We start from the raw sequence: 27,442 nt of genomic DNA, 5'->3' as shown, positions 1-27,442 counted from the left end.
TAGAAGTTCTTGAGTGTATTTGTTGACATGCCAAATCTTTTCAAACTCCTAATGAAGTGTAGTCACTGTCTTGCCTTCTTTATAACTATATCAATACTGTATGTTGGGACTGGGTTAGGTCCTCAGAGATCTTGCCACTCAGGAACTTTAAATTGCTCACTCTTTCACTTCTGTTTCCCTATGAGGATTGGTATGTGTTCCTTCGGCTTACCGTTCCTGAAGTCCACATTCCTGACGATGAGTGCCAGGTTGTTGCTGCAATACCACTCTACTTCTTTGACCTGTTTGGCAGCCAACATAGCTCTCCGGGTCATTGAGGAACGCAAGCCTCCAAACCCAACGACAAGATTGTGGTCCTCTTGGAGGTAAATAAGTAGTTCAAAAATAAAAATAAGAAAGTAGTGAGGTAGCATTCATGGGTACAGTGTCCATTTAGAAATCAGATGGCCATGGGGAAGAAGGGGGTGTTCCTGAATGATTGAGTGTGTTCCTTCAGGCTCCTATCCCTCCTTCATGATGGTACCAATAAGAACAGAGACCATGTCCTGGGTGATGGGGGTCCTTAATTATGGATGCCACATTTCTGAGGCATTACTCCTTGAAGATGTCCTGAATACTAAGGAGGCAAGTGCTCATAATGCAGTTTATTTTGATCCTTTGGAAGCACCCCTCCCTCAAACCAGACAGGGATTCAGTTAAGGTTCTCAGAAGTTACAGGGAGAAGGCAGGAGAATGGGGTTGAGGGTGATAACAAATCTGCCTTTTCAGAATGTCAGACTCAATGGGCTGAAGGGCCTGATTCTACACCAATGTCTTACGGAAGGAGATGAGTTATACAGCTCTCGTTACATGCTCACAATAAAATTCACTGTAGCTAGTGGAATTTTATTCAAAAAACAATTTATCTAAAGTATGAAGGAAACAACTAATATGCAGCAACTTCTCCCAATAAAAGTGATTTCTCAACGAGTGGGAGTTCGCACACAAAATACGTGCTTAAGATAATTATCAATCAAGTATAGAGTCGGTGTGTTCAGTAAGCTTGTATGAAAGACGAATTATCCAATCTTTAGTGTTCCCATTATTTGCAATCTGCAGCACATTGATAAAGTATAAATGTCTACTAGCATGCAGCAGCATATCATTTACAGCTTTTAAAGAAATGATACTCACCACAGGATGCTGAAGACAAGACCAACAAAATTCCTAGATACATAGACATGAGTTAACTGTCTCATTTCTTTACACAGGTTGGCTTAAGGTCAGAACGGCCTCAATTGCATACATTGCACTTACATGGACAGGTTAAGGCAATGTACGAGGGGTGATTGATAAGTTTGTGGCCCAAGGTAGACGGAGTCAGTTTTAGAAAAACTAGCACATTTCCTTTTCAACATAGACCCCTCCCACATTTACACACTTAGTCCAGCGGTCATGGAGCATACGGATCTTGGACCTCCAGAGTGTGTCCACAGCGGGGGTGATTGATACGTTCATGGCCTAAGGTAGAAGGAGATGAGTTATACAGCTCTCGTTACGTGCAAATGCAGTTCAACTCAGTGATTTTGCAGAAAGTTTGAAGTTAATAACTCATCTCCTTCTACTTTAGGCCACAAACTTATCAATCGCCCCTCGTAGATGCTATAGTGAGTTGCATGAAAATAGCCATGAATCCACACTGTCTTATTTAAACTTTAAATTTCTAGTCAAATTTTTTCCAAACATGGGAGAATTTCATGGATCCCATCAGATTCTAACACTTAATTCCACGACTGTCTGTCACTGCGGTGCCTGCAGAACACCAAGCTGTGAGTAAACATACTCACACACTCTGTGATTCAGGAACAGCTTCTTCCTGTCCGCTATCCAATTCCGAAATGGACATTGAGCCCGTGGACACTACTTCATTTTAAAAAATATATATTACTTGTTGTTACACTATTTTTAATCTATTCAATATAAATACACTGTAATTGATTTACTTATCTATTACTATTTTTTCTTTTCTATATCATGTATTTTACTGAACAGCTACTGCCAAGTTAACAATTTTCATGACACATGCCAGTGATTCTGATACAAATATTTTGTAGCTTAACTATGGAAAGTGTGAAATTATGCAGTGAAAACTCCAGGTAGTAATAACTACCTGGCACCTGTTGACCTATGAGGCATGCATCAAATCCTCTTGCATGGTTTTTCATATTTTAGGTTCAACTTTTCTAACTTTCCATTAAGGCTACCTTACATTATCTCTCACATCATCCAGATAATTTCTAACTATATTTTTTCCAAAGCTATTTAAAGCTTTTTTTCCATAATCACATAGCAGAATAGATGTCAATTTTGAAACAAAGTGGTATATCACAATTTTCAGATGTGTATCATTCCATTAAAATTAACTTCTGTTTCAAGTCATCACTTTTTTTTGGCATTTCGAACATAACTGCTGTGCACGGTAAAAACGAGACGTTTTTCAGGACCATGGTGCTACATGAAACAATACAAAAACAACACTGAACTATGTAAAAACAGAAACAAAAAAAAAACACTAGACTACAGACCTACCCAGGACTGCATAAAGTGCACAAAACAGTGCAGGCATTACAATAAATAATAAACAGGACAATAGGCAGAGGGCAGTAAGTTGGTGTCACTCCAGGCTCTGGGTGTTGTGGAGTCTGATAGCTTAGCGGAAGAAACTGTTATAGTCTGGTCGTGAGAGCCCGAATGCTTCTGTGCCTTTTCCCAGATGGCAGGAGGGAGAAGCATTTGTATGATGGGTGCGTGGGGTCCTTCATAATGCTGCTTGCTTTGCGGATACAGCGTGTAGTGTAAACCTCTGTAATGGTGGGAAGAGAGACCCCGATGATCTTCTCAGCTGACCTCACTATCCGTTGCAGGGTCTGACGATCCCTGATGGTGCAATTTCCGAACCAGGCAGTGATGCAGCTGCTCAGGATGCTCTCAATACAACCCCTGTAGAATGTGATAAGGACAGGGGGGTTGGAGATGGACTTTCCTCAGCCTTCGCAAAGTAGAGACGCTGCTGGGCTTCCTATGCTATGGAGCTGGTCTTGAACACCAGGGATGGATTTCCTATTGTCCTCACCCACCACTCCAATCTCAACATCCAGCACATAATTCTCCATAACTTCCACCCTCTCCAAAAGAATCTCCACACATCTCCCTACTGGCACAAGCCGAACAAGTGCCACACCTGCCCCTGCAACTCCACCCTCACTACCATTCAGGGCCCTTAAACAGTCCAGCCAGGTGGTGACACATGGCCTCTGCCATTATCAGGTTGCAGGAGCAACACCTTGTATTCCATCCGAGTAGCCCCCAACCTGAGATTAACATTGATTTCTCGAACTTCTAGTAATTCCACCCCTTCACCATTCATTCCCATCTCTAATCTTACCTGCTCTTCACCTTTCTCTGGTGCTCCTCTACCTTCCCTTTCTTCCATGGCCATCTGTCCTTTATCAGTCCTTTTTCCTTTCACCAATCAACTTCCTAGCTCTTCCAGTTTCACCTATTACTTAACACCTTGTACTTCCTCCTCTCAACCTGTTATTTTTTCTCTAGTCATGATGAAGGGTCTCAGCCTGAAACATCAACTGTTCACTCTTTTCCATAGATACTGCCTGGCCTGCAAATTCCTCCAGCACTGCGTGCTGCTTGGATGTCCAGCTTTTGTGTATCGTGTGTTCTTTTGAAAGCCACTGCCTTCAAGTTTATATTGCAGCTGTGCTTATATGCACATATATAATTAAAATCCATTTGACTAATATTGTGCATTTGGTACATGGAAAATGACTTTTTAAAAAAGCTCATGGCAGTTATCTCCAATAACTTTGAATATTGCACTTAGGATTTAATCAGCAACTTTCTCCCAAGAAAATATGGCCAGTTAGAAAGTGCTTTCTTAACACCTGATGTGGATAGTGTGTTATGTATTGACTTTTTTTTAAAAATTCCTGTTTTATCATGATTATTAAGGCCCAATCCACCTACACAAACCATGTCGTCTGAGTTCAATTCATGGGCACTGGACTCCCCCGCATAGAGGATATTTCCAAAAGGCAGCATTATTTATTACAAACCCCTATTAACCAGGACACACTGTTCTCAATGCTATCAAGATACAGGAGTGTAAAGCTGTTTTAGAGACAGCTTCTTCCCATCCCCCATCAGGTTTATGAAAGTACAAAAAACCCATCATGTACACTATCAATGTACAGGTACGTATACATCTCTTGTTGCAATTTATTTTATCCTCTACCATCCATTCCTTCCCTATTTGTTTCCTTCAGTCCTTTTCCACTTCCTGCTAAAACCCCCAACCTCTTACATCAACCCTTCCCCTCCCCACCTTATTCTTGCCCCTTCCTTTCCAGTTCTGATTAAGAGCCTTAGTCTGAAGCATCAGCATTTGCTGTCTACAACATCCTCATCCACATTAGAACTGATCCAAATAGCACATCACACCCTCAAGTCCGGACAATCTAACCAAGGCCCATTTAATCCAGCAGAATACAGAGCAACATTCACCCTTGAAAAACTAAGGGGTACTCAGCATGCATGTTGAATTCCTCAAGGGTCAAAGAGCAGTGGAAGTAAAGGTAATAAGGCAGAGGGATATAATGTCTTGATCAGGTTGCAGACCTGGTGAAAATGCAGATCAGCCACAATAGCAAATAGACTTGAATCAAGACCCTCACACCTGCTCTAACATTTGTACACGTTCAGAAGTGCAATGGACAAAAACAATTTTTCCAGAAAAACATTTATTAAGCCATTTTCAAAATAGATCAGTACTAATGCTTCTTCAGTTTGATTTCCTCCTACTGGTTGCACTGCTGAGCCAACTTAATTCTTCATGTGCAAACTGGAAGGAAAAAAAAATATCACATTACCTATCAATCCAACAAATTCTCTAACCAAATTACATTCTGCGGCTATTTCCAGATTTTCAGTGTACAAAAACAGCATCATTATTTCAGAAGCAGAACTGGTTAATGTTGTCATCATTAGATCAGGAAATAGTTTATCAGCACCCATCATTACAGATCTACCTTAATTACAAATACCCACACGTAACACAGCTGATAATTGCCATGGATACCATTCAGACCTCCACCTTGCAAACGAGAAAATCTGAGGGGTCCTCACCCTTTCCAGTCCTGAAGGTCTCAGCCCGAAACGTAGACTGTTTACTCTTTTCCCACAGGCGCTCCCTGACCTGCTGAGTTCCTCCAGCATTGTGTGTTGCTCCAACTTGCCTTTACTGGCTACTTAATTAAGAACATCTTCAAATCTGAAATACGATTCAAAGTCAGAAATAAGATACAACAGTAAGCAAATAGGTTAAGTACTGCTGACAGGATATGACCCACCCACTTATTAGTCTTCTTCAGATCACTAGGTATCACCACAGACACTCAGAAGCAGAACTGACAAAAAGTTTTCATCACTAGAAGACTGGATCATTTGTAATTCAGAGTATCGATAGAAGTCAAAGAACCGATGAGACGCCACTCCCCGTTCTAGTTACCCTCTCCTCTTCCCATCTGCCCGCCATTTCCCTCTGGTTCCCCTCCTTATCTTTCATCTACCGTCCTGTTTTAGCATCCTTCTTCACTCTTTTATCTGTCAGCTTATACTCGTCCCTGCTCCCTATCCAGCCCTGAAGCAGCTCAGCCCAAAATGTTGATTTGTTTATTCCCCTCCATAGAAGCTGCCCGACTTGCTGAGCTCCTCCAGCGTTTTGTGTACAGTTCAAGATTCCCAATACTTGCAGAAGCTTCTGTCTTCATTAAACTGATACAGGCCGTCAGCCCCAAGGATCAACTGGACACACCATTCTTCCAACAGAATGTTTTATTTTTGCCTAAGATTCCAGCAGTGATTTGTATATCCAATGCAGTTGAAAATGATCCTCAGTACTCTGGTTTTGATTTTTTAACAGTCAGGAACCTTTAGAATCCATTTATAAAAAGTGTTTTGGAATTTTGTCGACAAAAATGTTTAGAAAGGAAAGTAAGTTTTAGCAATATCAGGTATATAACCACAGGGCGCTCCAACACGTCATAAAATGAACACGTGGTGCACAACCAGGTTCTCCAAAGGAGATCTTGTTTGGTTATCCTATTGTAGTATTTTATTAAAATCATAACATTTTCTACAGATCTGATCTTCCCCAACTGCCATCCAATGTCCAAAGTCTCAATTTAAAACTAATTAACGAAGGAACTCAGATCAGGCAACACTTGGAAGTCCTACAAGCAGTTTTAGGCTTTCAACAAGCATCTACAATCTCATACATCTGCACAAAGTTGTATTTTCTAAAGGAAATTACTTTATTCATGCGAGTCGGTCTAGACCCAAAAGCGACGCATAAGAAAATTAATAGCTAAATTTGAACTGGCATAAGCAACCTGCAGTTATTTCGTTATTAAAATACGACACAAAGCAAAAGGGTCTCGAGTAAAATAAAATCAATACAATGACATACTTAACGACTGGAAGCTGGAGCCACAACTCATCCCGAGTCTAACATCCAAAGCGGTTCCCGTTTAACGCATCGCCATCTTTGGAGACTGGAATTAAAGAAAGGAGTTATCGTGAGCCCCCGAATGAAAACGCAGTTGAGGAGAGCACGTTGATCAGCGAGCGCTCAGTTCTCCAAGGTGAATCTCCACAATGTGAATTCAGAAACAGAAAATTGTCCTCACAGACACTCGCCTAGTGACTGTCCCACCGCCCGCACTCCCCCTCTCCCGACCCGGGGCTCGGTTCGAGTCCGCGGCCGCGGCTGTATCACCCTACCTCGCACATGGCCTCCGAGCCGGCAGCAGGGGCAAAGCCATCCACTCCCACGCAGGTCTTCCGGGGAAAAGAGCGAACAGCCCTGACCCTCTCTATATATAGACTGGCGCTGACGCAATGACGCTCTTCGAACCACCTACTACACGCAATGATCCTCAGCCGCGCGATTGGCTGGAGGCGTCGTCCTTGTATGCGCAGCCATGTTTGTAAAGGGTCCTGAAACGGCGACCGTTTATTCATTTCCTTAGATACTGCCTGATCTAAGTTCCTCCAGCGTTTTGTGTGTGTTGCTTTGGATTGCAGCTTCTGCAGACCCTCTTGTGTCTCTGTAATGTACTAGCTTGAAAGCGGAGTGTTCCTCATTTCCCAGATGACACTTGGCGAGATGTTTCTGTTCTGCTTTTATACTTTGCAAAGGGATATTCGACTCATATGCCTACGTTTCAATTAATCGTGCTCAAAAAGGCTTTTTTTTCCCACACAGAACGATGCTGTGTAGCCTCCCATTCCATGCCTAGACTGCATTTCAGAATATCTGATCACTCGGCTGTCCTACCTGCATAGAGGCAGAGGCTAAAGAGCAAGGCTCCAGAGTCAAGGATAACAAAGAGGTGGTTGTAGGAGGCTACGGAATTTCTTCAAGACTGTGTTCAAGGACTCTGCAGACGATCTGACTGAATACACCACGGTGGTCACAGTCTTTTTAAAAACAGATGAGTCTGTCCTCACAAAATTATCCAGTTTTCCCCAGCCAGAAGGCCTGGATGAACCATGAGATCCACAATCTGCTGAGGGCAGATCAGGAGCATTCAGGTCTGGTGACCAAGTAAGATACTGTACAAGAGGTCCAGGTAGTATCTCTGGAAAGCCATCTCAATAGACAATAGGTGCAGGAATAGGCCATTCGGCCCTTCAAGCCAACACTGCCATTCAATGTGATCATGGCTGATCATCCACAATCAGTACCCTGTTCCTGCCTTCTCCCCATATCCCTTGACTCCGCTATCTTTAAGAGCTCTATCTAACTCTTTCTTGAAAGCATCCAGAGAATTGGCCTCCACTGCCTTCTGAGGCAGAGCATTCCATAGATCCACAACTCTCTGGATGAAAAAGTTTTTCCTGAACTCCGTTCTAAATGGCCTACCCCTTATTCTTAAACTGTGGCCTCTAGTTCTGGACTCCCCCAACATTTGAAACATGTTTCCTGCCTCTAGCGTGTTCAATCCCTTAATAATCTTATATGTTTCAATCAGATCCCCTCTCATCCTAAATTCCAGTGTATACAAGCCCAGTCACTCCAATCTTTCAACACATGACAGTCTCGCCATCCCGGGAATCAACCTCGTGAACCTACGCTGCACTTCCTCAATAGCAAGAATGTCCTTCCTCAAATTTGGAGACCAAAACTGAACACAATACTCCAGGTGTGGTCTCACCAGGGCCCTGTACAACTGCAGAAGGACCTCTTTGCTCCTATACTCAACTCCCCTTGTTATGAAGGTGAACATGCCATTAGCTTTCTTCACTGCCTACTATACCTACATGCTTACTTTCAGTGACTGATGAACAAGGACACCTGGATCTCGTTGTACTTCCCCTTTTCCTAACTTGACAACATTCAGATAGTAATCTGCCTTCCTGTTCTTGCCACCAGTGGATAACCTCACATTTATCCACATTAAATTGCATCTGCCTGCTCACCGAACCTGCATTCTCCTCATATTTCACACTGCCACCCAGCTTTGTTTCATCTGCAAATTTGCTAATGTTACTTTTAATCCCTTCATCTAAATCATTAATGCTCATTAATCATTAAATCTCACATGTGAAGTGACAATTCTGGACGAAACGAATCATTGAAAGATGCTCAACAGCTGTGGCAGGACTTGAATGCTATCACCTCCCACAAAGTGAAATCAAGCGAAATGGTTTCGATCCCAGATGAGCTCAATGCCTTATTGCTCAATTTGACCAGAGGCACCTTCACGAACTACACAGCCTTTGATGACTTGTGATTTCAGTCCCTGAGGCTGACATTAGAGCATCCTTCAGGAGGATGTACCCACAGAAAGCATCTGGCCCAAACAAAGTACCAAAAACTAGCTGGAGTGTTCACTGTTATCGGTAACTTTTCACTTCAGTGGTTTTAAGTACACACCTGCTTCAAGCAGACTTCAATTATTCCGGTGCCTAAGAAGACCATGGTAACCTGCCTATGTGATTATTGTTCAGTAGTACTTACAGCTACAGTGACAAAGTGTTAGAGAGGTTTGTGATGCAACATATCACCACCTACCAGAGAGGTGACTTGGATGCACTCCAATTTGCCTACTGTCACAACTGCTAACACAATGGAAGGACGGAAGTTTTCATGGAATATCAGTTTACTAAAACAATGATGGCTCGTGCACAATCTGGTGACTTGATGCTTGTGTATTTAGCCCCCTGCATTACTCGCTTTACAATGCTGTGAGGCTAAACACAGCTCCAATGCCATATTTAAGTTTGCTGATGACACTGTTGTTGGCCAAATCAAAGGAGGTGACATATCAGCATATAGGAGGGAGATTGAAAATCCGCTGGAGTGTTGCAGCAACAACTTCTCAGTGTCCACAAGACCAAGGAGCTAGTTATTGATTTCAGGAGGTGGAAACTGGATATCCATGAGCCAGTCCTCATTAGGGGATCAGAGGTGGAGAGGGTCAGTGCCTTTAAATATATTATTTCAGAGGATCTGCCCTGGGCCCAGCATGTAAATACCATTATGAAGATAACACAGTAGCACCTTAGAAGTTAAACTTCTGTAACTGTGTGGTGGAGAGTAGCATCATGGTAACACAAATGTCCTTGAATGGAAAATCTTACAGAAAGCAGTGGGTTCTGCCCAGTCCATCATTGTCACATTCCCCGATCTAAAGGCACCATCACAATCCCTTAATCTTGCATGGACTTCTACAATAAGCCATGGCTTCTGATTTGTCCTCACCCAGGTATGTTTCATGATGGTAACATCCTCACTACACTTCTCTATGTAGCTGGTTACAGAATCCACATATTCCTGGATGTTAACATGGTTGCCATAGATAGCAGCATCCCTGAACATTCTCCGGTTCGTTTTTTCAAAGATTGCCCCCTCAGGCCAGGTTTTCACCACCTTTAGAACTGGTTTGGCCTGTTTGATCAATGGTTTATATGATGGAATAAGCATTACAGATAAGTGATCAGAGTCCAAAGTGGGGTTGAGGGACAGCTGTATATGCACCTGGTATGTTCCAGCCAGTGGTTGTGTGGCATCAGCAATGGACTTCTAGGTGGATGGGCTTGAGTTCGAATCTAACTGGGTCCCAACCCGAGTAGCAGCAATATCTGCATGGACGACAGACCTGGCAATCTGCTTCTGTATCTTGCCACAAAAACCCTATGGACAACTATATGAGTCAACGATGACTCGACAGCACTCAGCAACTTGTTGGTATAAATCAGGTCTGGTGTATTTTCTAAAGAAGAGAGAATCTGCAAATCTAAGCTGGAAATCCAGAACAGGTCAGGCAGCATCTCTATAAAGGGTCTCAATCCCTCCACGGATGCTGCCCGACATGTGGAGTCCTCCGATAAATAATGCATTGCACTACATCCTTTGGCAGGTGGGAGGAGGCGATCTGAAAGGAGGGGCAGACTGAGTATCTTTTTAAAGGAACATTTTGTGATGATCCAGAATAACCACTATCAAGATGGGCATTCATTAGGCATAAGCACTTTTAGGAAAATAACGTACAGGGCCTTAGGCAAAAAAGTAGAGAATGGGGAAGTACAAATTTCATGATAGTTTGTGTGGACTCAATGAGCAAAATGATTCCCCTTTCAAGTGTTACCCCTGCTAACAGCCACATGACTAAGTGGTGAAAAGGCTTCTTTTCGTAAGCAATATACTTCTAGAGTTGGTATGATTTGAGCAACCAAACAGGAATGTTGTGATGTTCCAATTAAAGAAACCTCAATTTGAGCGAATGCTGTATAAATACTGCCCATACACAGTTATCAGTCAGCAAGAAATAACAGATCATACACCACATAAAATTATAAAATAAGTATATTTACTAATTTCAGCTTTATCTGTTATTAGGGGAAAAACGACCATTTACAGTTAAACCAGTCCAATGCACACATAACCATTGAAGTACATACTGGAGTATTCGGGGATGTATCTCTTTACTTAAGCGCTGGACCCACAGCCTGTGTGAAGACACTCGCCACATTTTCGAACTCCCCTCGAAGACCGTCTCAAGTATACTAGCCCTCTCTCTCATGAATATTGCCCTTCCTCGTTGGAGCTATTCACCTGCACAAAGCACTTCTTGCAACGGGGGACTCTTCTTTCCACAGTATTCCGTGGCATCTTCCCTTCCATTTCGCTTCGCGTTTCCCACCAAAAATCCCCAAACTGAACTCCTTCCGCCCTGCTCTCTCTGGAACTTTCTCCAGATCCCACCATCCTGATTGGCTAATACCACATTCCTAATTTGAACAGCATGGCTTCTTTAGCCAAAACCAAAAAAAAATTCTACCAGCAGAACACACTGCTTTTGCAGAAAACTGCTAAAATGAAATACCTACAGCAAAGCAGTAGAAATTTTAACCAGGGCATTACGTGTTATTATTGAAAACACTACTCATTGGTTAAGAATCACCTGCAATTCTGTGAACTATTTCAGGCCCTTTGAGGGTGGAAGTGGAGAGCTGACCATAATGCCAATCTAAAGTAATCCTGCACATGGTCCGTATCCCAATATTCTATGCCTGCTCATATTAATGTCTCAATATCACTCCAATGTCACTCTCCACCACCTCCCTGGCAGCATGTTACAGCCACATGCCAGATGACTTCCACAACTCCTTTAAACTTCCCCACACCTCACCTTAGAATTAAGCCATCTTGTATTTGATCTTTCCACCCTGGTTAAAAGACCCAATCTATCCTATATATCCCTTTCAAAATGGAATATACTGCTACAGGTTGCCTCTCAGCCACTGATGCTCCAGCGAAAACAATCCCAAATTTGCCAGCTTCTCCATATTATTAATGTGCTCTAATTCAGGCAATATTCTTTGTGTACATGGAATGCACTATCTCCAAAACCTCTACATCTTATATAGCATGGCAACTAGAAATGCATATTCCAATTGTTGCCTAGCCAAACTTTTATATTGCTGTTTCAGAAAAGTTACAATGTTTCCCGACGCTTGGCTCTCTTCCAGGCCTGGTAGGATTTGTACAAATGGCAAACACGAGGAAATCTGCAGATGCTGGAAATTCAAACAACACACACAAAATGCTGGTGAAACACAGCAGGCCAGGCAGCATCTATAAGGAGAAGCACTGTCGACGTTTCGGGCCGAGACTCTTTGTCAGGATTAACAGTCAGGGATACTATTACAGCTGCAGAAAGGGTGGGTAATGTAGCAGGATCCTCTTTTGAGTCAGTATGGGTGGAAGTCAGGAACAGGAAGGGAGCAGTTACTCTACTGGGGGTATTCTATAGGCCCCCTGGTAGCAGCAGAGATACTGAGGAGCAGATTTTGGAAAGGTGCAAAAATAACAGGGTTGTTATCATGGGTGACTTTAATTTCCCTAATATTGATTGGCACTTGATTAGTTCCAAGGGTTTGGATGGGGCAGAGTTTGTTAAGTGTGTCCAGGATGGATTCCTGTCACAGTATGTTGACAGGTCGACTAGGGGGAATGCCATACTAGATCTAGTATTAGGTAACAAACCGGGTCAGGTCACAGATCTGTCAGTGGGTGAGCATCTGGGGGACTGTGATCACCGCTCCCTGTCCTTTAGCATTATCATGGAAAAGGATAGAATCAGAGAGGACAGGAAAATTTTTAATTGGGGAAGGGCAAATTATGAGGCTATAAGGCTAGAACTTGCGGGTGTGAATTGGGATGATGTTTTTGCAAGGAAATGTACTATGGACATGTGGTCGATGTTTAAGGATCTCTTGCAGGATGTTAGGAATAAATTTGTCCCGGCGAGGAAGATAAAGAATGGTAGGGTGAAGGAACCATGGGTGACAAGTGAAGTGGAAAATCTAGTCAGGTGGAAGAAGGCAGCATACATGCAGTTTAGGAAGCAAGGGTCAGATGGGTCTATTGAGGAATATAGGGTAGCAAGAAAGGAGCTTAAGAAGGGGCTGAGAGGAGCAAGAAGGGGGCATGAGAAGGCCTTGGCGAGTAGGGTAAAGGAAAACCCCAAGGAATTCTTCAATTTTGTGAAGAACAAAAGGATGACAGGAGTGAAGGTAAGACCGATTAGAGATAAAAGTGGGAAGATGTGCCTGGAGGCTGTAGAAGTGAGCGAGGTCCTCAATGAATACTTTTCTTCGGTATTCACCACTGAGAGGAAACTTGATGACGGTGAGGACAATATGAGTGAGGTTGATGTTCTGGAGCATGTTGATATTAAGGGAGAGGAGGTATTGGAGTTGTTAAAATACATTAGGACAGATAAGTCCCCGGGGCCTGACGGAATATTCCCAGGCTGCTCCACGAGGCAAGGGAAGAGATTGCTGAACCTCTGGCAAGGACCTTTATGTCCTCGTTGTCCACGGGAATGGTACCGGAGGATTGGAGGGAGGCGAATGTTGTTCCCTTGTTCAAAAAAGGTAGTAGGGATAGTCCAGGAAATTATAGGCCAGTGAGCCTTACATCTGTGGTGGGAAAGCTGTTGGAAAAGATTCTTAGAGATAGCATCTATGGGCATTTAGAGAATCATAGTCTGATCAGGGACAGTCAGCATGGCTTTGTGAAGGGCAGATCGTGCCTAACAAGCCTGATAGAGTTCTTCGAGGAGGTGACCAAGCATATAGATTAGGGTAGTGCAGTGGATGTGATCTACATGGATTTTAGTAAGGCATTTGACAAGGTTCCACATGGTAGGCTTATTCAGAAAGTCAGAAGGCATGGGATCCAGGGAAGTTTGGCCAGGTGGATTCAGAATTGGCTTGCCTGCAGAAGGCAGAGCGTTGTGGTGGAGGGAGTACATTCAGATTGGAGAGTTGTGACTAGTGGTGTCCCACAAGGATCTGTTCTGGGACCTCTACTTTTTGTGATTTTTATTAATGACCTGGATGTGGGAGTAGAAGGGTGGGTTGGCAAGTTTGCAGATGACACAAAGTTTGGTGATGGTGTAGATAGTGTAGAGGATTGTCGAAGATTAAAGAGAGACATTGATAGGATGCAGAAGTGGCAGATGGAGTTCAACCCAGAGAAGTGTGAGGTGGTACATTTTGGAAGGACAAACTCCAAGGCAGAGTACAAAGTAAATGGCAGGATACTTGGCAGTGTAGAGGAGCAGAGGGATTGGGGGGTACATGTCCACAGATCCCTGAAAGTTGCCTCACAGGTAGATAGGGTAGTTAAGAAAGCTTATGGGGTGTTAGTTTTCATAAGTCGAGGGATAGAGTTTAAGAGACGCGATGTAATGATGCAGCTCTATAAAACTCTAGTTAGGCCACACTTGGAGTACTGTGTCCAGTTCTGGTCGCCTCACTATAGAAAGGATGTGGAAGCATTGGAAAGGGTACAGAGGAGATTTACCAGGATGCTGCCTGGTTTAGAGAGTATGGATTATGATCAGAGATTAAGGGAGCTAGGGCTTTACTCTTTGGAGAGGAGGAGGATGAGAGGAGACATGATAGAGGTGTACAAGATATTAAGAGGAATAGACAAGAGTTGTCAGCCAGTGCCTCTTCCCCAGGGCACCACTGCTCAGTACAAGAGGACATGGCTTTAAGGTAAGGGAAGTTCAAGGGGGATATTAGAGGAAGGTTTTTCACTGAGTGGCTGGTGCGTGGAATGCACTGCCTGAGTCAGTGGTGGAGGCAGATACACTAGTGAAGTTTAAGAGACTACTAGACAGGTATATGGAGGAATTTAAGGTGGGGGGTTATATGGGAAGCAGGGTTTGAGGGTCGGCACAACATTGTGGGCCAAAGGGCCTGTAATGTGCTGTATGTTCTATGTGTAGCTTTGGTGAGCTAACTACAGGAAAGACATCAGTAATCTTGAAAGAGTGCAGGGAAAATTTACATAGGTTAGGACTTTATTCTCTGGAATGGAGATTTGATAGGGATTTACAAAGGTATACACAACTATGAGTGGTATAGGTAGGGTGAATGAATGTAGTCCTTTTCCCCTCGTGTTGGATGAGACAAGAACTAGATGTTATAGTTTAGGGTAAAAGGTGAAATATTTTAAGGGGAATCTGAGTGGAAACTTCACTTGAAAGCTGTTGTGTGGAACAGAAGTGGTAGATGTGGGTACAATCGTAAAATTTAAGATAACTTTGGACAGGTATATGAAAGAGGTGTGTGAATGGCTAGGGTCTGTCTGGATGCAGGTAGATGGTACTGGGAAGATCACAATGGCATGAACTAGATGGGCCAAAGAGACTGTAACTCTGCCGTGGTGCTTTGACTCTATATTTGTACATTTAACATATTAAATTATAAATTACAATAATTTATTATTTTTACCAAAGTTGGGAGCAGTAATATTTAAAAAGCTAAGTCTCAAGGCCTGATGGCCATGGTGAGAGGCTTGACAAGCTCCAGTTAGAGAAGGCTGGTGAGTTATCCTTTTCAACATTACTGAACGGCAGCGGAATTTTCCTCACATACAATGTGAGAGATCTGGGACTCTCTACACCTCTGGGAAGGATGCCCAGCTCCACATTGAATACATTAATGAACTGGAGCTGGAGGTGAACATGGTTGGAAGCAGGAAGAGAGTACTATTATCAGCTTCAGTGAGGTTGTCATTCTTAAGGTGCAGATGGCAATAAGGTTTGGTGACCCCTGGGAGTGGCAAGGGGAACAAACACATAGGGCAGGAGCATACTAAGGCCCTTCCGTTCAGCAGCATATACCACATTGGAAAATGCTGTGGGAGTAATGAGCTTTCTGGGCAAAGTAACAGTAGACCGGTTGGTGGCACTGAAACTGGCTCTGAAGTTCGGTAGCAAAGACATGGCTCAGAGTCTATGCTACGCTGTATCTCAGTGAATAATTTTCCCAGCACTGGGTCTTGAGGTCTTCCACCTCCTTGCTGTAGACTATCTCATTGTTGATGATGAGCTCTACCACTGTTCTGTCACCAGCGAAATTGACAATGTGCTTACTTGGGTGTTTGGCTGTGCAGTCATGCACGGGCAGTGTACAGCAATGGGCTCAGCACACAGCTCTGCGGGGGCACCCCCGTTGAGGATAATGGGGATTGAGGAGCGGCTGTGCATCCTGACTAATTGAGGTCGGTTTTTCAGTCCAACACCCAGTTGCAGTGGTGTATTTAGACCAAGTTGGAGTTTGTTCCCCGAGGACAGTGGGACAAGTGTTGAATGCTAAACTGAAATCCAGAAAACAGCTAACACGAGGAAATCTGCAGATACTGGAAATACTGAAGGGTCTTGGCCCAAAACGTCAACAGCGCTTCTTCCTATAGATGCTGCCTGGCCTGCTGCGTTCCACCAGCATTGTGCGCGTTGTTCAGAAAACAGCTTAAGTGTTCTTGTTTCCTAGGAATGTCCAGGTCAGGTGCATGACATACGTTATAGCAAGTTTTAGAATGGTTTCAGATATCCTGGTGTATATTAGCACCAATGATATAAGTAAAGAGTGATGAGTTCCTCTATGGGGAATTAAGAAATTAAACAGCGGCAGTAACCCCTGGATTACTTGTAGCATCATATGCTCATGAACACAGGAAAACAAAGTTAGAGCTAAGTAGCTGGTGCAGGGTTTCAAGATGACTGGAACAATGGAGGTCACAGCTTACCAAGATGCTACCTATATTTGAGGGTATTCGTTTTAGGCATGAGGTTGGAAACAAATATTGAATGATTTTAATTGGCAAGTGCCACTGTCAAATGTAGTAGTGCAGACACACGTGCAGGGAGAAAGGATTTAATTTAGCATACTTGGCACATCATGGAATAGAGATTGGCCCTGTTCTGTCACGATCTATACTCCCCCATTCATTGCGGTTCTCAACTCCTCTACCATCACCAAGCATGCCACATTATCCTTTAATAAACGCATGGGTATTAGTTTTATTTAAACTGAAAATAGTTTCTGTCCTATTCATGATTCAGAATTGCACTACTTGTTCAGTTTATCAATCAATAGACTACAAGGACCAAAACCGTTAGGCTTTTCACTGATTATGATTTCCAGCACTCCCAACATCTGGTGTTACAATCAGGTTTTCCCCCTTCTGTAGTAGTGCAATTCTATTAATATACTTCAGATCATTCTTTCAGGCAGCTTAAAATTTGAGTCTTTCCCACCTCAATTCTACAGAAAATATGACATAAAAGCCCCCTCAACCTTATTCTAATTCCTCCCCAATAACCTTTGATATACCCTTTTTAAGAACCTATCAAGCTTCACTTTAAATATATTCAAATGACTTGGACTCTACAGTGATCCATCCATGGCAACAAATCCCAGATTAACCATCTTCTGGCTAAAGAAATCCCTCATCTGTTCTAGAGGGACATTCTGAGAACATGTCTTTTGATCCTAGACCTCCCCCACCCTGTAATAGGAAAACACCCCCTCCACATTGTTTATCTAGGCCTTTTAATACTTACAAAGTTTTAATGACTTCAACATGTACTAAGAGCCATCAAATGCTCCTCATACATTAGCCCTTTCATTCCTAGGACAACTCTCATGAACCTTCTCCATACCCTCTCAAATGCCAACAAATCCTTTCTTAGAGAAGTGGTCCAAAACCGCTCGCTCTCACCCCAAAGAGAAAATCTGCAGATGCTGGAAATCCAAGCAACATACACAGGCTGGAATAACTCAGCAGGCTAGGCAGTATCTATGTTAGAGTACATTTCGCTTTTTGGGCCAAGACCCTTCAGCACGGCTGGAGAAAAAAAAGCAGAGAAGATAGGATCCACAAGTATTTGGATAGACAGGGACTTATTAGAAAAGTCAGCATGGCGTTGTGTGTGGTAGGTCATATTTAACCAATCTATTAAGAGTTTTTTGAGGAAGTTACCAGGAAAGTGGATGAAGGGATGGTAGTGGATGTTGTATACATGGACTTCAGTAAGGCAGATTAGTTAGGAAGATTCAGTTGCTAGTTATACATGAAGAGGTAGTAAATTGGATTAGACTTTGGCCTAATGGAAGAAGTCAGAGTGGTAGTGGAGGATTGCTACTCTGAGTGCAAGCCTGTGACTAGTGGTGTGCCACAGGGATCAGAGCTGGGTCCATCATTATTTGTTATCTATATCAATGATCTGGATGATAATGTGGCAAATTGGATCAGCAAATTTGCTGATGATACAAAGATTGGAGGTGTAGTGGACAGTGTGGAAGGTTTTCAAAGCTTGCAGAGGGATTTGGACCAGTTGGAGGAATGGGCTGAAAAATGGCAGATGGAGTTTAATGAGGACAAGTGTGAGGTATTGCACTTTGGAAGGTCAAACCAAGGTAGAACATATAATAAATGGTAGGACACTGAGTGCAGTAGGACAGAGGGATCTTGGAGTATGGATACATAATTCCCTAAAAGTGGCTTCACAAGTAGATGGGGTTGTAAAGAAAGCTTTTGGTACATTGGCCTTTATAAATCAAAGTATTGAGTATAAGAGTTGGAATGTAATGGTGAGGTTGTATAAGACATTGGTGAGACCTAATTTGGAGTATTGTGTGCAGCTTTGGTCACCTAATTACAGGAAGGATATTAATAAGGTTGAAAGAGTGCAGAGGTTTACAAGGATGTTGCCAGGACTTGAGAAACTGAGTTACAGAGAAAGGTTAAATAGGTTAGGACTTTATTCCCTGGAGTGTAGAATGAGAATGAATGCAAGCAGGCCTTTTCCCACTGAGGCTGGGGAGAAAAAAAAACCCAGAGGTCATGAGTTAAGGGGGAAAAGTTTAAAGGGAACATTTGGGGGGGGAGGGGGCTTCTTCACACACAGTGGTGGGAGTGTGGAATGAACTGCCAGATGAAGTGGTAAATGGGACAGGTATATGGATGAGAGGTGTATGGAGGGATATGGCCCAGGTGCAGGTCAGTGGAACTAGGCAGAAAAATGGTTTGGCACAGCCAAGAAGGGCCAAAGGGCCTGTTTCTGTGCTGTAATGTTCTACTTAAAAGGTGAGTGCGAGGGGAATTACTGGAAGTTCGAGAAGCCAAGGTGATGTTCCTCCAACCAGAGTGTGGCCTCATCACATTGAAGGCCATAGATATACAGACTCACAGGTGAAGTGTCACCTGGAAGGACTGTTTGGGGCCCTGAACGGTAGTGACGGAGGTGTAATATTTGTTCCACTTGCAAAGGTTGTCAGAAGGGAGGTCAGTGTGGAGCGACAAATAGACAAGTTGCATGGGGAGTGAACCCTGTGGAGAGCAGACCCCCTACCCCACCTTTAAAATCTACTCCGCTGCTTTTTAACTCATCCTATCGAAGGGTCTCAGCCAAAACAGGGATTGTACTCTTCCACAGATGGCCTGCTGGGGTCCTCCAGCATTGTGTGTTGTTCACTCTCATCCCTTGTTTGCATTGTGTCCTATGCACATGCCTTTTAAAATGTATCAGCCTCTACATGTCCTCTGGCTGCTTGTCCCAGGTAACAATTATACAGAAAAATGCAGAGAAACAGAAAAAGTATCTTTAAATTTCTACCTTTCCTCTAGTTCTATGCTTCATTTTTAGAAATCTCCAAGCCTCTCAAATTCCAGTAAAAATGAACCCAGACCTATTCATACCCTCACCATTTATAGCCCACTATTCCAGGCAAATCCCAGTGAAGTTTTTCTACATTCCCTCCATTACTACCACAGGTGTACAATAAAATTAGTCACTAAACCTAATGCATTCTCCAGGAAGGTACACGTTCTTTTAAAAAATTGCAGCTTCCCTTGTCTTCTCTACTTTGAATAAACTGAGTAAATTGACTGATTCAAATCCATTTAAAACAAATTTCCTGAAAACGTTGAATTACAAGCAGCATAAGTTTTTTTTAATTTTAAATTTCAGTCAATATTTTAGATTTAAAAAGCCAATAAAAAAGCTGAAGCCAGAGAAAATCCCAGCAACACACACAAAATGCTGCAGGAACTCAGCAGACCAAGCAGCATCGAGCAAAAGTGCAGTCAACTTTTCGGGCTGTCAGCTCTCCTCTTTCCTCCAGTCCTGAAGGGTTTCAGCCTGTGACATCGACCGTAGTCTTTTCCTGGATGCTGCCTGGCGTGCTGGTCCCTCTAGCATTTTGTCAAGGAAGCTTAAACCATTTGATTTAATGAGCATTTCAAATCTGTGTTTGTAAACTTCCCAATTCCAATGTATACTTGCGGATAATGCTTTAAATAGTTACTAAATGGGAACAAATATGTTTCCTGCCTTCGAAAAGGTGAAGCTACAAATAAAGCTTTTCTTTCTGCAAACAGGAGTTTGATCTTGCACAAGAATGAGTCTTGAAATGCTACAGTAAAAGCATCAAGTCACTAGATTGTGCACAAACCATCACTATATTAGTAAACTGATATTCCACGAAAACTTCCCTGTCCTTCCATTGTGCTAGCAGCTTCCGTAACCTAATCTTACAGAACCCCAATAAACTGTACAAAATCTGCCACTGGACATTTCCTCAACCAGTTATGGTAGGATTAAGGTGCAAATAAATCTTGATCTGGGAAACACTTTACTGTGCAGTTGTGTTACCTTATGCATTCGGTATGAGCTTCTAGTGGGATCAACTGGAAATTGCAAAATTGGTTGAAAAATGTTTTTTATTATTATCACATTTTCTACAGGAATAGCGCTTATTTGCCCTTCTTGGCTTTGATTTTCCTCAGGTAGAATTCCAGCTCCTTTCCTTCAAGGACGTAGCCATCAGCTCTTCCACACTGACCAGGTCTTGAAGATATGCAAGCTACAAAAGGAACAGCAAGACATTTAACTTGATTTAATCATTACATAGATTCATAAATTTGTCATGTCAGTGTCACTCCCCACTTGTGCTGCCTTGCACTCCAAGCAGTATCCCTGCACTAGTTTCAAACAAACATGTTGTCAACTGTTACACCCTGATAATTAGCTGATATAACAAACCATGCAAACGCTTAAATGTCAATTCTGTACAGATAAACATAAACAGCCACAGAAAATGGAAAACAAAGTCCTTTCCTCCTCATTTTTAACATTAAGAGTTAACCATAAAAAAAGCAAACATTTTCACATCCTAGAGTAGATGATGTAATATCCGTCACAGTATGGAATAAAGAAGTCACCAAGATCAAATTAGAGAAAAAAATTGTTTATTAACAGCAATTGTCCTTCCACCTTCACTGCCAATACTTTATCCTCAAATTCTCAGGTGTCATTGGCATCAACCTCCAGTAAATGATGCACATGATGGACTAAGCACTGGTCAAAGTGCACAATAGCTAAGCAGAATCCGGAACCTTCAATCATGCTTTCAAATCACACCCAACGCTCAAGAATTGAGTAGCAGTACACCAAAGCCTTTACATTCACAAAGTCATCTAATCTAGTGAAAAACAGGATATCTAGCATGGATTATGGATGTGCAAAGCTTGTAATCTTCTTGATGAAAGAATAAGTTAAATTACTTACCAAGCAATTTCCCTTGCTGGAATTGTTCTTCTAGCAGTGAACTGATTTTAGCATTCTTTCTTCGCTCTTCATATTTCTTCTGAATTTTCTTTGACCTTTTCTTGTTCAGAATTTCTTCCTCTTCAGGTGTCTGAAATCAACAACACACTCATCTTACAAGCCAGTAACTATAGCAGAAATGGTCAAACTGCTTTGCAGTGCACTTTATTCTGCATTGTTCTATTTTCTCTTCCACTATCTTAATGCACTGTTGTAATGAAACAATGTTTCTATGGCCCGCAAACATTTTCCCACTATACAGTAACAATATACCAACTTACTAATAAGAAAAATGGTTGTACAGTATTAAATGATTTTTCTTAAACCTATATTCCACCTCCCCCAAGAAAAACACTGGGATTTCCATTGTATATCAAAGCTGCTTAATGCAATCACTTTTAATCCTGGGAAAACTTATGCTGAGGGGAGTTGGGACATTGCATATTCTATGAAGGACACATCCAATCTATTGAATTATATCCAACTAAAGTACACATTGGAAGTCATTCCCAAGTAATTCCTTTCCTCACCAATGGAAGCCTGCCCATTGCCTCTCCAGCCAAACTGGACAATCATCATGGAACAAACTCACAAGCTGCACTCAGCACTAATATGATCAAAACAGATATCAAACTATATGTAAAGCTGCACATTTTCAAATATGTTTAATCCAGGTAAACAGATTTGACATTTGCCTAGATTTCAGCAAAAATCTTTGCAGGAACTAGTCTATTTCTGTAGTTCAACAGCCTTATAAAATACCAGAATTGAAAACAGGTTGACTATTATCTTCAGTAAACCTGCATTCTGCATTTTACTTCAAAACCAAGTTGATAGTTGATAGCAAATGGAATACACAATACACATTAGCCAGGAATCTTCTTTGGTTGTCCATGGGAATCCAAGGACATCCACTCCTTTAACGGTGAGATCTTTGATGACTATACAGTCCCATCCTGGACCCACAAGTTCTATTGCAGGTGGGACATGTGTATGTGGTAGTGATGGTAACCATGGACAATGCATTTCACCTGGTCAGGAATAGGACAGTATACAAATAGCATTCTGCCACATTTCAGCCACACCGTAGGAGACACACATCTGTTCTGTATGTGCATTGTATTCTGTGTTGTGCATTTATTATGCTGTTCATTGATCACAGCTCAGCACTTAACACCACCATTGTCACAATTGTGATTGAAAAGTTGGAGAACCTGGGCCTCTACCTCTCTCTGCAATTGGAACCTCAATATCCTAACCGGAAGACAATCTGCGTATTTGTGATATTTCCTCCTCGCTGACGATCACTGGTGCACCTCAGGGTGTGATCCTATACCATCTATAAATTTGCTGATGACACAACCATCGTTGGTAGAATCTCAGATGGTGATGAGAGGGCATACAGGAGCGAGATATGCCAACTAGTAGAGTTGTGTCGCAGCAACAACCTTGTACTCAACAACAGTAAGACGGAAGAGCTGATTGTGGACTTCAAGAAGGAACACACATCAATCCTCGTAAAAGGATCAGAAGTGGAGAGTGTGCAGTTTTAAGTTCATTGGTGTCAAGATCTCCGACGACCTAACATGGTCCCAACATAGTGTGATGCAGTTATAAACACAAGACAGTGACTACACTTCATTAGGAGTTTGAAGAGATTTGGCATGTCAACAAATAGACCCCAAAACTTCTATAGATATATAGTGAAGAGCATTCTGACAGGCTGCATCACTGACTGGTATGGAGGTTGGGAGGGGAAACTACTGCACAGGACCAAAAGAAGCTGCAGAAGGTTGTAAATTTAGTCAGCTCCATCTTGAGTACTAGCCTACAATGTACCCAGGAGTAGCTTCAAGGAGTGGTGTCTTAGAAAGGCAGCGTCCATTAAGGACTTCCAGCACCCAGGGCATACCTTTTTCTCACTGTTACCATCAGGTAGGAGGTACAGAAGCCTGAAGGCACACATAGTGATTCAGGAATAACTTCTTCCCCTCTGCCTAAATAGATTATTGAACCTGAGAACTACCTATTTAAATATATATTTCTGTTTTTGCATTTTTAATCTATTCAATATACATATAATTAAATCAATTACAGTGTATTTATTTTTCTTCTATATTATGTATAACATCGAACTGCTGCTGCTAAGTTAACAAATTTCATGACGTGTTGGTGATAATAAACCCAGTTCTGATAAATAGTCACGAGTGGGAGCATGGTAATACTGAAAGGATAAGTTACATACTCAGGCTTTGCTCGTGGCAGTTTGCAGCTGGGGGCTGACTAATGTCCTGTCTTTTATAACTGCTCAATTATGCTTATATTTTGTCATTTCGAACTGTATTTGCAAATAAAGGGTTGAATACTTGTCTTTGAGTTCTGGAACAATTATTGGAGCTGAGGGCACATCGTACAAGCATAACAATTCTGTTGTTGGGGGGGGGGGGGGGGTTTGCCAACAGCAGCAATTTGGTTTGGTTCTAATTGGCCACTAAACGCATTTAAGATATTTAATCACACCAAAAGTAATTTAGGATATACCGCGGGATTCAATAGGAAGCTATGTACAAAGAGGTACATACTCTCAAAGCCAATCTTGGATTTAGTAGTTACTGAACTACTACATCAACATGTCTATATCACAATTCCTACCCACCTCAACTGAACTGGCAAAACACTGCAGAACAAAAAACAGTAAACACAGACCAAAGCTTACTTTTTATGCAATTAAATGCCAAAAGTTAAGAACTTTCAAAATTGCAAAAAAGCAGAAAACAAAATGTACTGGTTATGAAAATGTATTAAATATTTGCTCAACATACCAGTTTGGCACCCTTCTTCCGACCAAGTGGAAGGGCAAAGTGAGATTCATACCACTGCCTGAAAGGAGTGCTATCAATCTGAACAATACAGTTCTTTACTAATGTTTTTGTCCTGACCAATTCATTGTTGGAAGCATTGTAGACTACATCAATGATCCTGGTCTTCCGTGTACAACCTACAAAGAGAAAGGTGATTTAGCTCTGGTTTAGAAACCGTAAGAGACACTTCAAAAGAGTTAGGCCAAGACTGCTACTGACATCCCACAAAAACTTACATTCAGAACCCCAGGAGTAGTTTCCTGCGTCCAACCTCAAAGCCCGATATTTTTTATTTCCACCACGGACTCTCACTGTGTGGATACGACGTGGTCCAATCTGCAAGCATGTAAAATATCACAAAATACATAGTGAAAGACAATGAAATTGCCAAGGTAGCACAAACAGCGAATAGTCCTGACACTTAATGCTAAATAAATATACTATCCAAAGCTGCCCATCTGCATCATGCTCTCCAAATACTACATCATGTTCAAGTTTTAGAAGCTGTAAATTTCAACTTGCATTTCAAGAGGAATAGATTATACAAGGCTGCAATGCTAAGGTTTTATAAAGCACCGTGAGGCCTCATTTGGAGTACTGAGAGCCATTTTGGTACCCTTATCAATGAAAGGATGTGCTGACATTGGAGAGGATTCAAGAAAATGATTTTGCAATTGAAAGGCTTATGTGAGGAGCACTTGATCGTTCTGGGTCTGTATTCACTAGAATCCAGAAGAATAAAGGGTAACCTCATTGAAACCTATCAAATGGTGAAGGGCCTTAATAGAGTGGTATGAAGAGAATGTTTCCTATGGTGGGAGAATACAAGACCAGAGGATAGCCTCAGAATACAGGGGTGTCCTTTTAGAACAGAGATGAGGAGGAACCTCTTTATCTAGAGAATGGTGAATCTGTGGAATTCATTGTACCTAGGCAGCTGTGGAGGCCAAGTTTTTTCCCCATATACTTAGGGCAGAGGCCAACAGGTTCTCGATTAGTCAAAGCATTGAGTATGGGGAATAGGCAGGAGATTTGGGGGCTGAGAGGGTAAATGGATCAGCCATGAAGAAATGACATACAGACTCAATGGGCCAAATGACCCAATTCTGCTCCTGTACCTAATGGTCCAAAATACACCCTGGACAGTTTAGGTGCAAACCTGCAATTCTAAAACATTAATATATAAAAACATTCAATTTCTACACAAAGAGAAATAAGTAACCCAGGCAGTGTGGTCAGTGTAACTATGACAAAGAAACACAAGTGGATGCAAAAGTGACCAGAACGGTCAATAACAACCCACCTATCAATAAAGTCATATGGTCATCATTCACACTGCATGAATCTGGAATTAACCAATTCCCTCTCTGTGAAGTGCATCCAAAATTCACTTGGGAGCGCTACGATTTACAAATAAACTATGACAGATACCTTGGTATTTGCAGGAGGACGGCCAAGTTCATATTTTCTCTTTTTATGATATGGCTTCCTTTTACCTCCAGTCTTGCGGCGCTTGTGCCAATTATTCCGGGATATACCTGTGACAAACCGTATGTTAACAAACTACCATTCCACGCAAACATATCAAATTGATGGTGCACAATAGCAGGTACTCAGTTCTCCAAGGTGATTCTCTACAGGAAACATTCAGTGATGTACGAGTTTCATCATTTATACCCGCTGCATTACAGGTCAACAAATACACACGAAGTGCATCTCAACTCACCAAGTCCCATAAAACCTTCAGCTGCAATACCCCAAGCCACTGCCCTTCACCGTTGTACTCTTTATTTGTTCTATAATTATTTGCAATTTAGTAACACCTGGGCTTTGGTGGCTCCTAGTTTGAAGTACCAAATTCAAGAGTCGCTTGCACTAAGGACGAACCCATACAGTAGCTCTCTAGAGGCCACGTTTAGCCGTGATCCACGAACTGCAGCACTTAAGTGTTGCCTGGTAGAAATCACCTGAGGAATTCCCTCTACCCAGAGCTACAATACATGCTGTTCCACTCACTAGGTTACCATTACACGAGTTATTGGGACAGTCGGTGATAACCGGCCCTCATCTCCGCAACCAAGCCGGACCCCGCAAATCTCTCCCCCCCCCCCCCCACACACACACACTATGGGATCCCGGTTCTGTGCCCCCCACATACTGATAGGGTCCCAGCCGTGCCCTGTCCATCCCAGAGCTCGGGGCGCGGGCTAAGGACCGCCATGACGGCCAGCCGGGCCCTCCCGACGTCCAACACCAAAGTATCAGCAGAGCCAGCGCCGAGTTGTGCCCCCGGACAATGCCGGCCCTGATCTCCAAGCTGCCTGGAACACGGCCTGTGACATTGCGACGGTCCCGAGCCGTCAAAGGTGGCGGATTGACTCGGATTGCACTCGGACAGACCCCGCCGCTCACGTACCCATTCTCAGGCTTCGGGCGGAAAGAGGAACCGCAACGGCTGCTGGGTCACAAGTCGCTTCCAAGTCTCGCGTGGATTCGCTGGGTACCGCGTGACGTAGGAGGAAGAGGGGCCGGCCGGCGGGACGAGTTTCAGGGAGGATGGCGCCGTGTTACCTGCGCAGAGTATTTATTGTTCCAAGCATTGAGGTTCCTTCTTCACGAGTTATCCCGGTGAGACGGACAGCCGGGCGATGTTTTTTTTCCCCTCCTGTGATCCTTCCAGGTTTGCACAGGCCCGGTGAACATTTATTTGCAAGAATCCAGTTTAAGGGTGAAGATGTGGCCGGATTAGTGAACCTGGACTTTACATTTTCTCTGCCCCTTCACCATAGTTTCCCAAGATTTATCGACAATGATTTCAATTTCCATTGAGTCTGCGAGACTTTGTAAACTGGAGCAAACGACAGTAGAAATCTCCAACAAGAACAAGTACATCCTGTTCCATTCGTTATGCACCGCAGAAACAGGTCCTTCGGCCTATTATTTCCATGTCGACCTTTCTGCCCGTCTGCACTAATTCTATTTGCCCATATCCTTCTAGGTCTTCCCTATTCGGGTGCCTGTCTAATTGTCTCTTAAATAACAAGTTCC

At 42.7% G+C, this 27,442-nt stretch overlaps 1 protein-coding gene, 1 long non-coding RNA gene and 2 other non-coding genes across 4 annotated transcripts; all 4 read right to left on the bottom strand.

Moving 5' to 3' along the window:
* Positions 1 to 4,776: 4,776 nt before the first annotated feature.
* On the bottom strand, positions 4,777 to 6,950 carry LOC140736570 (uncharacterized). Its single transcript, XR_012100975.1, has 4 exons — positions 6,835 to 6,950; positions 6,521 to 6,605; positions 5,179 to 5,323; positions 4,777 to 4,894 (listed from the first exon to the last, which is right to left on the bottom strand). It is a non-coding gene; the product is annotated as an uncharacterized lncRNA (long non-coding RNA).
* On the bottom strand, positions 6,676 to 6,749 carry LOC140737448 (small nucleolar RNA SNORD55/SNORD39). The gene has a single exon (XR_012101150.1). It is a non-coding gene; the product is annotated as a small nucleolar RNA SNORD55/SNORD39 (small nucleolar RNA).
* Positions 6,951 to 20,245: 13,295 nt separating the features above from the next.
* Positions 20,246 to 20,375, bottom strand: LOC140737453 (small nucleolar RNA SNORA35). Its single transcript, XR_012101154.1, has one exon. It is a non-coding gene; the product is annotated as a small nucleolar RNA SNORA35 (small nucleolar RNA).
* A 254-nt stretch (positions 20,376 to 20,629) lies between these two features.
* On the bottom strand, positions 20,630 to 26,896 carry LOC140736879 (small ribosomal subunit protein eS8). Its single transcript, XM_073062887.1, has 6 exons — positions 26,811 to 26,896; positions 25,826 to 25,932; positions 24,631 to 24,730; positions 24,356 to 24,531; positions 21,495 to 21,624; positions 20,630 to 20,790 (listed from the first exon to the last, which is right to left on the bottom strand). Exons 1-6 carry the CDS (start codon positions 26,812 to 26,814, stop codon positions 20,681 to 20,683), a joined length of 627 nt encoding a protein of 208 aa, XP_072918988.1. The 5' UTR covers positions 26,815 to 26,896; the 3' UTR covers positions 20,630 to 20,680.
* Positions 26,897 to 27,442: the final 546 nt, after the last annotated feature.

This window comes from Hemitrygon akajei, chromosome 12 (assembly GCF_048418815.1).
Source record: "Hemitrygon akajei chromosome 12, sHemAka1.3, whole genome shotgun sequence".
In the NCBI taxonomy this organism is placed as follows: domain Eukaryota; kingdom Metazoa; phylum Chordata; class Chondrichthyes; order Myliobatiformes; family Dasyatidae; genus Hemitrygon; species Hemitrygon akajei.
This window is presented reverse-complemented; position numbering and strand designations above follow the sequence as displayed.

What these genes read in the sequence shown, in the direction of transcription:
- LOC140736879 (XM_073062887.1), bottom strand. An exon ending in GTCCTCCTGCAAATACCAAG is followed by an intron (nt 24,731 to 25,825) that starts GTATCTGTCATA and finishes ACATGCTTGCAG; the next exon opens with ATTGGACCACGTCGTATCCA. An exon ending in CCAGCAAGGGAAATTGCTTG is followed by an intron (nt 20,791 to 21,494) that starts GTAAGTAATTTA and finishes TTCCTTTTGTAG; the next exon opens with CTTGCATATCTTCAAGACCT.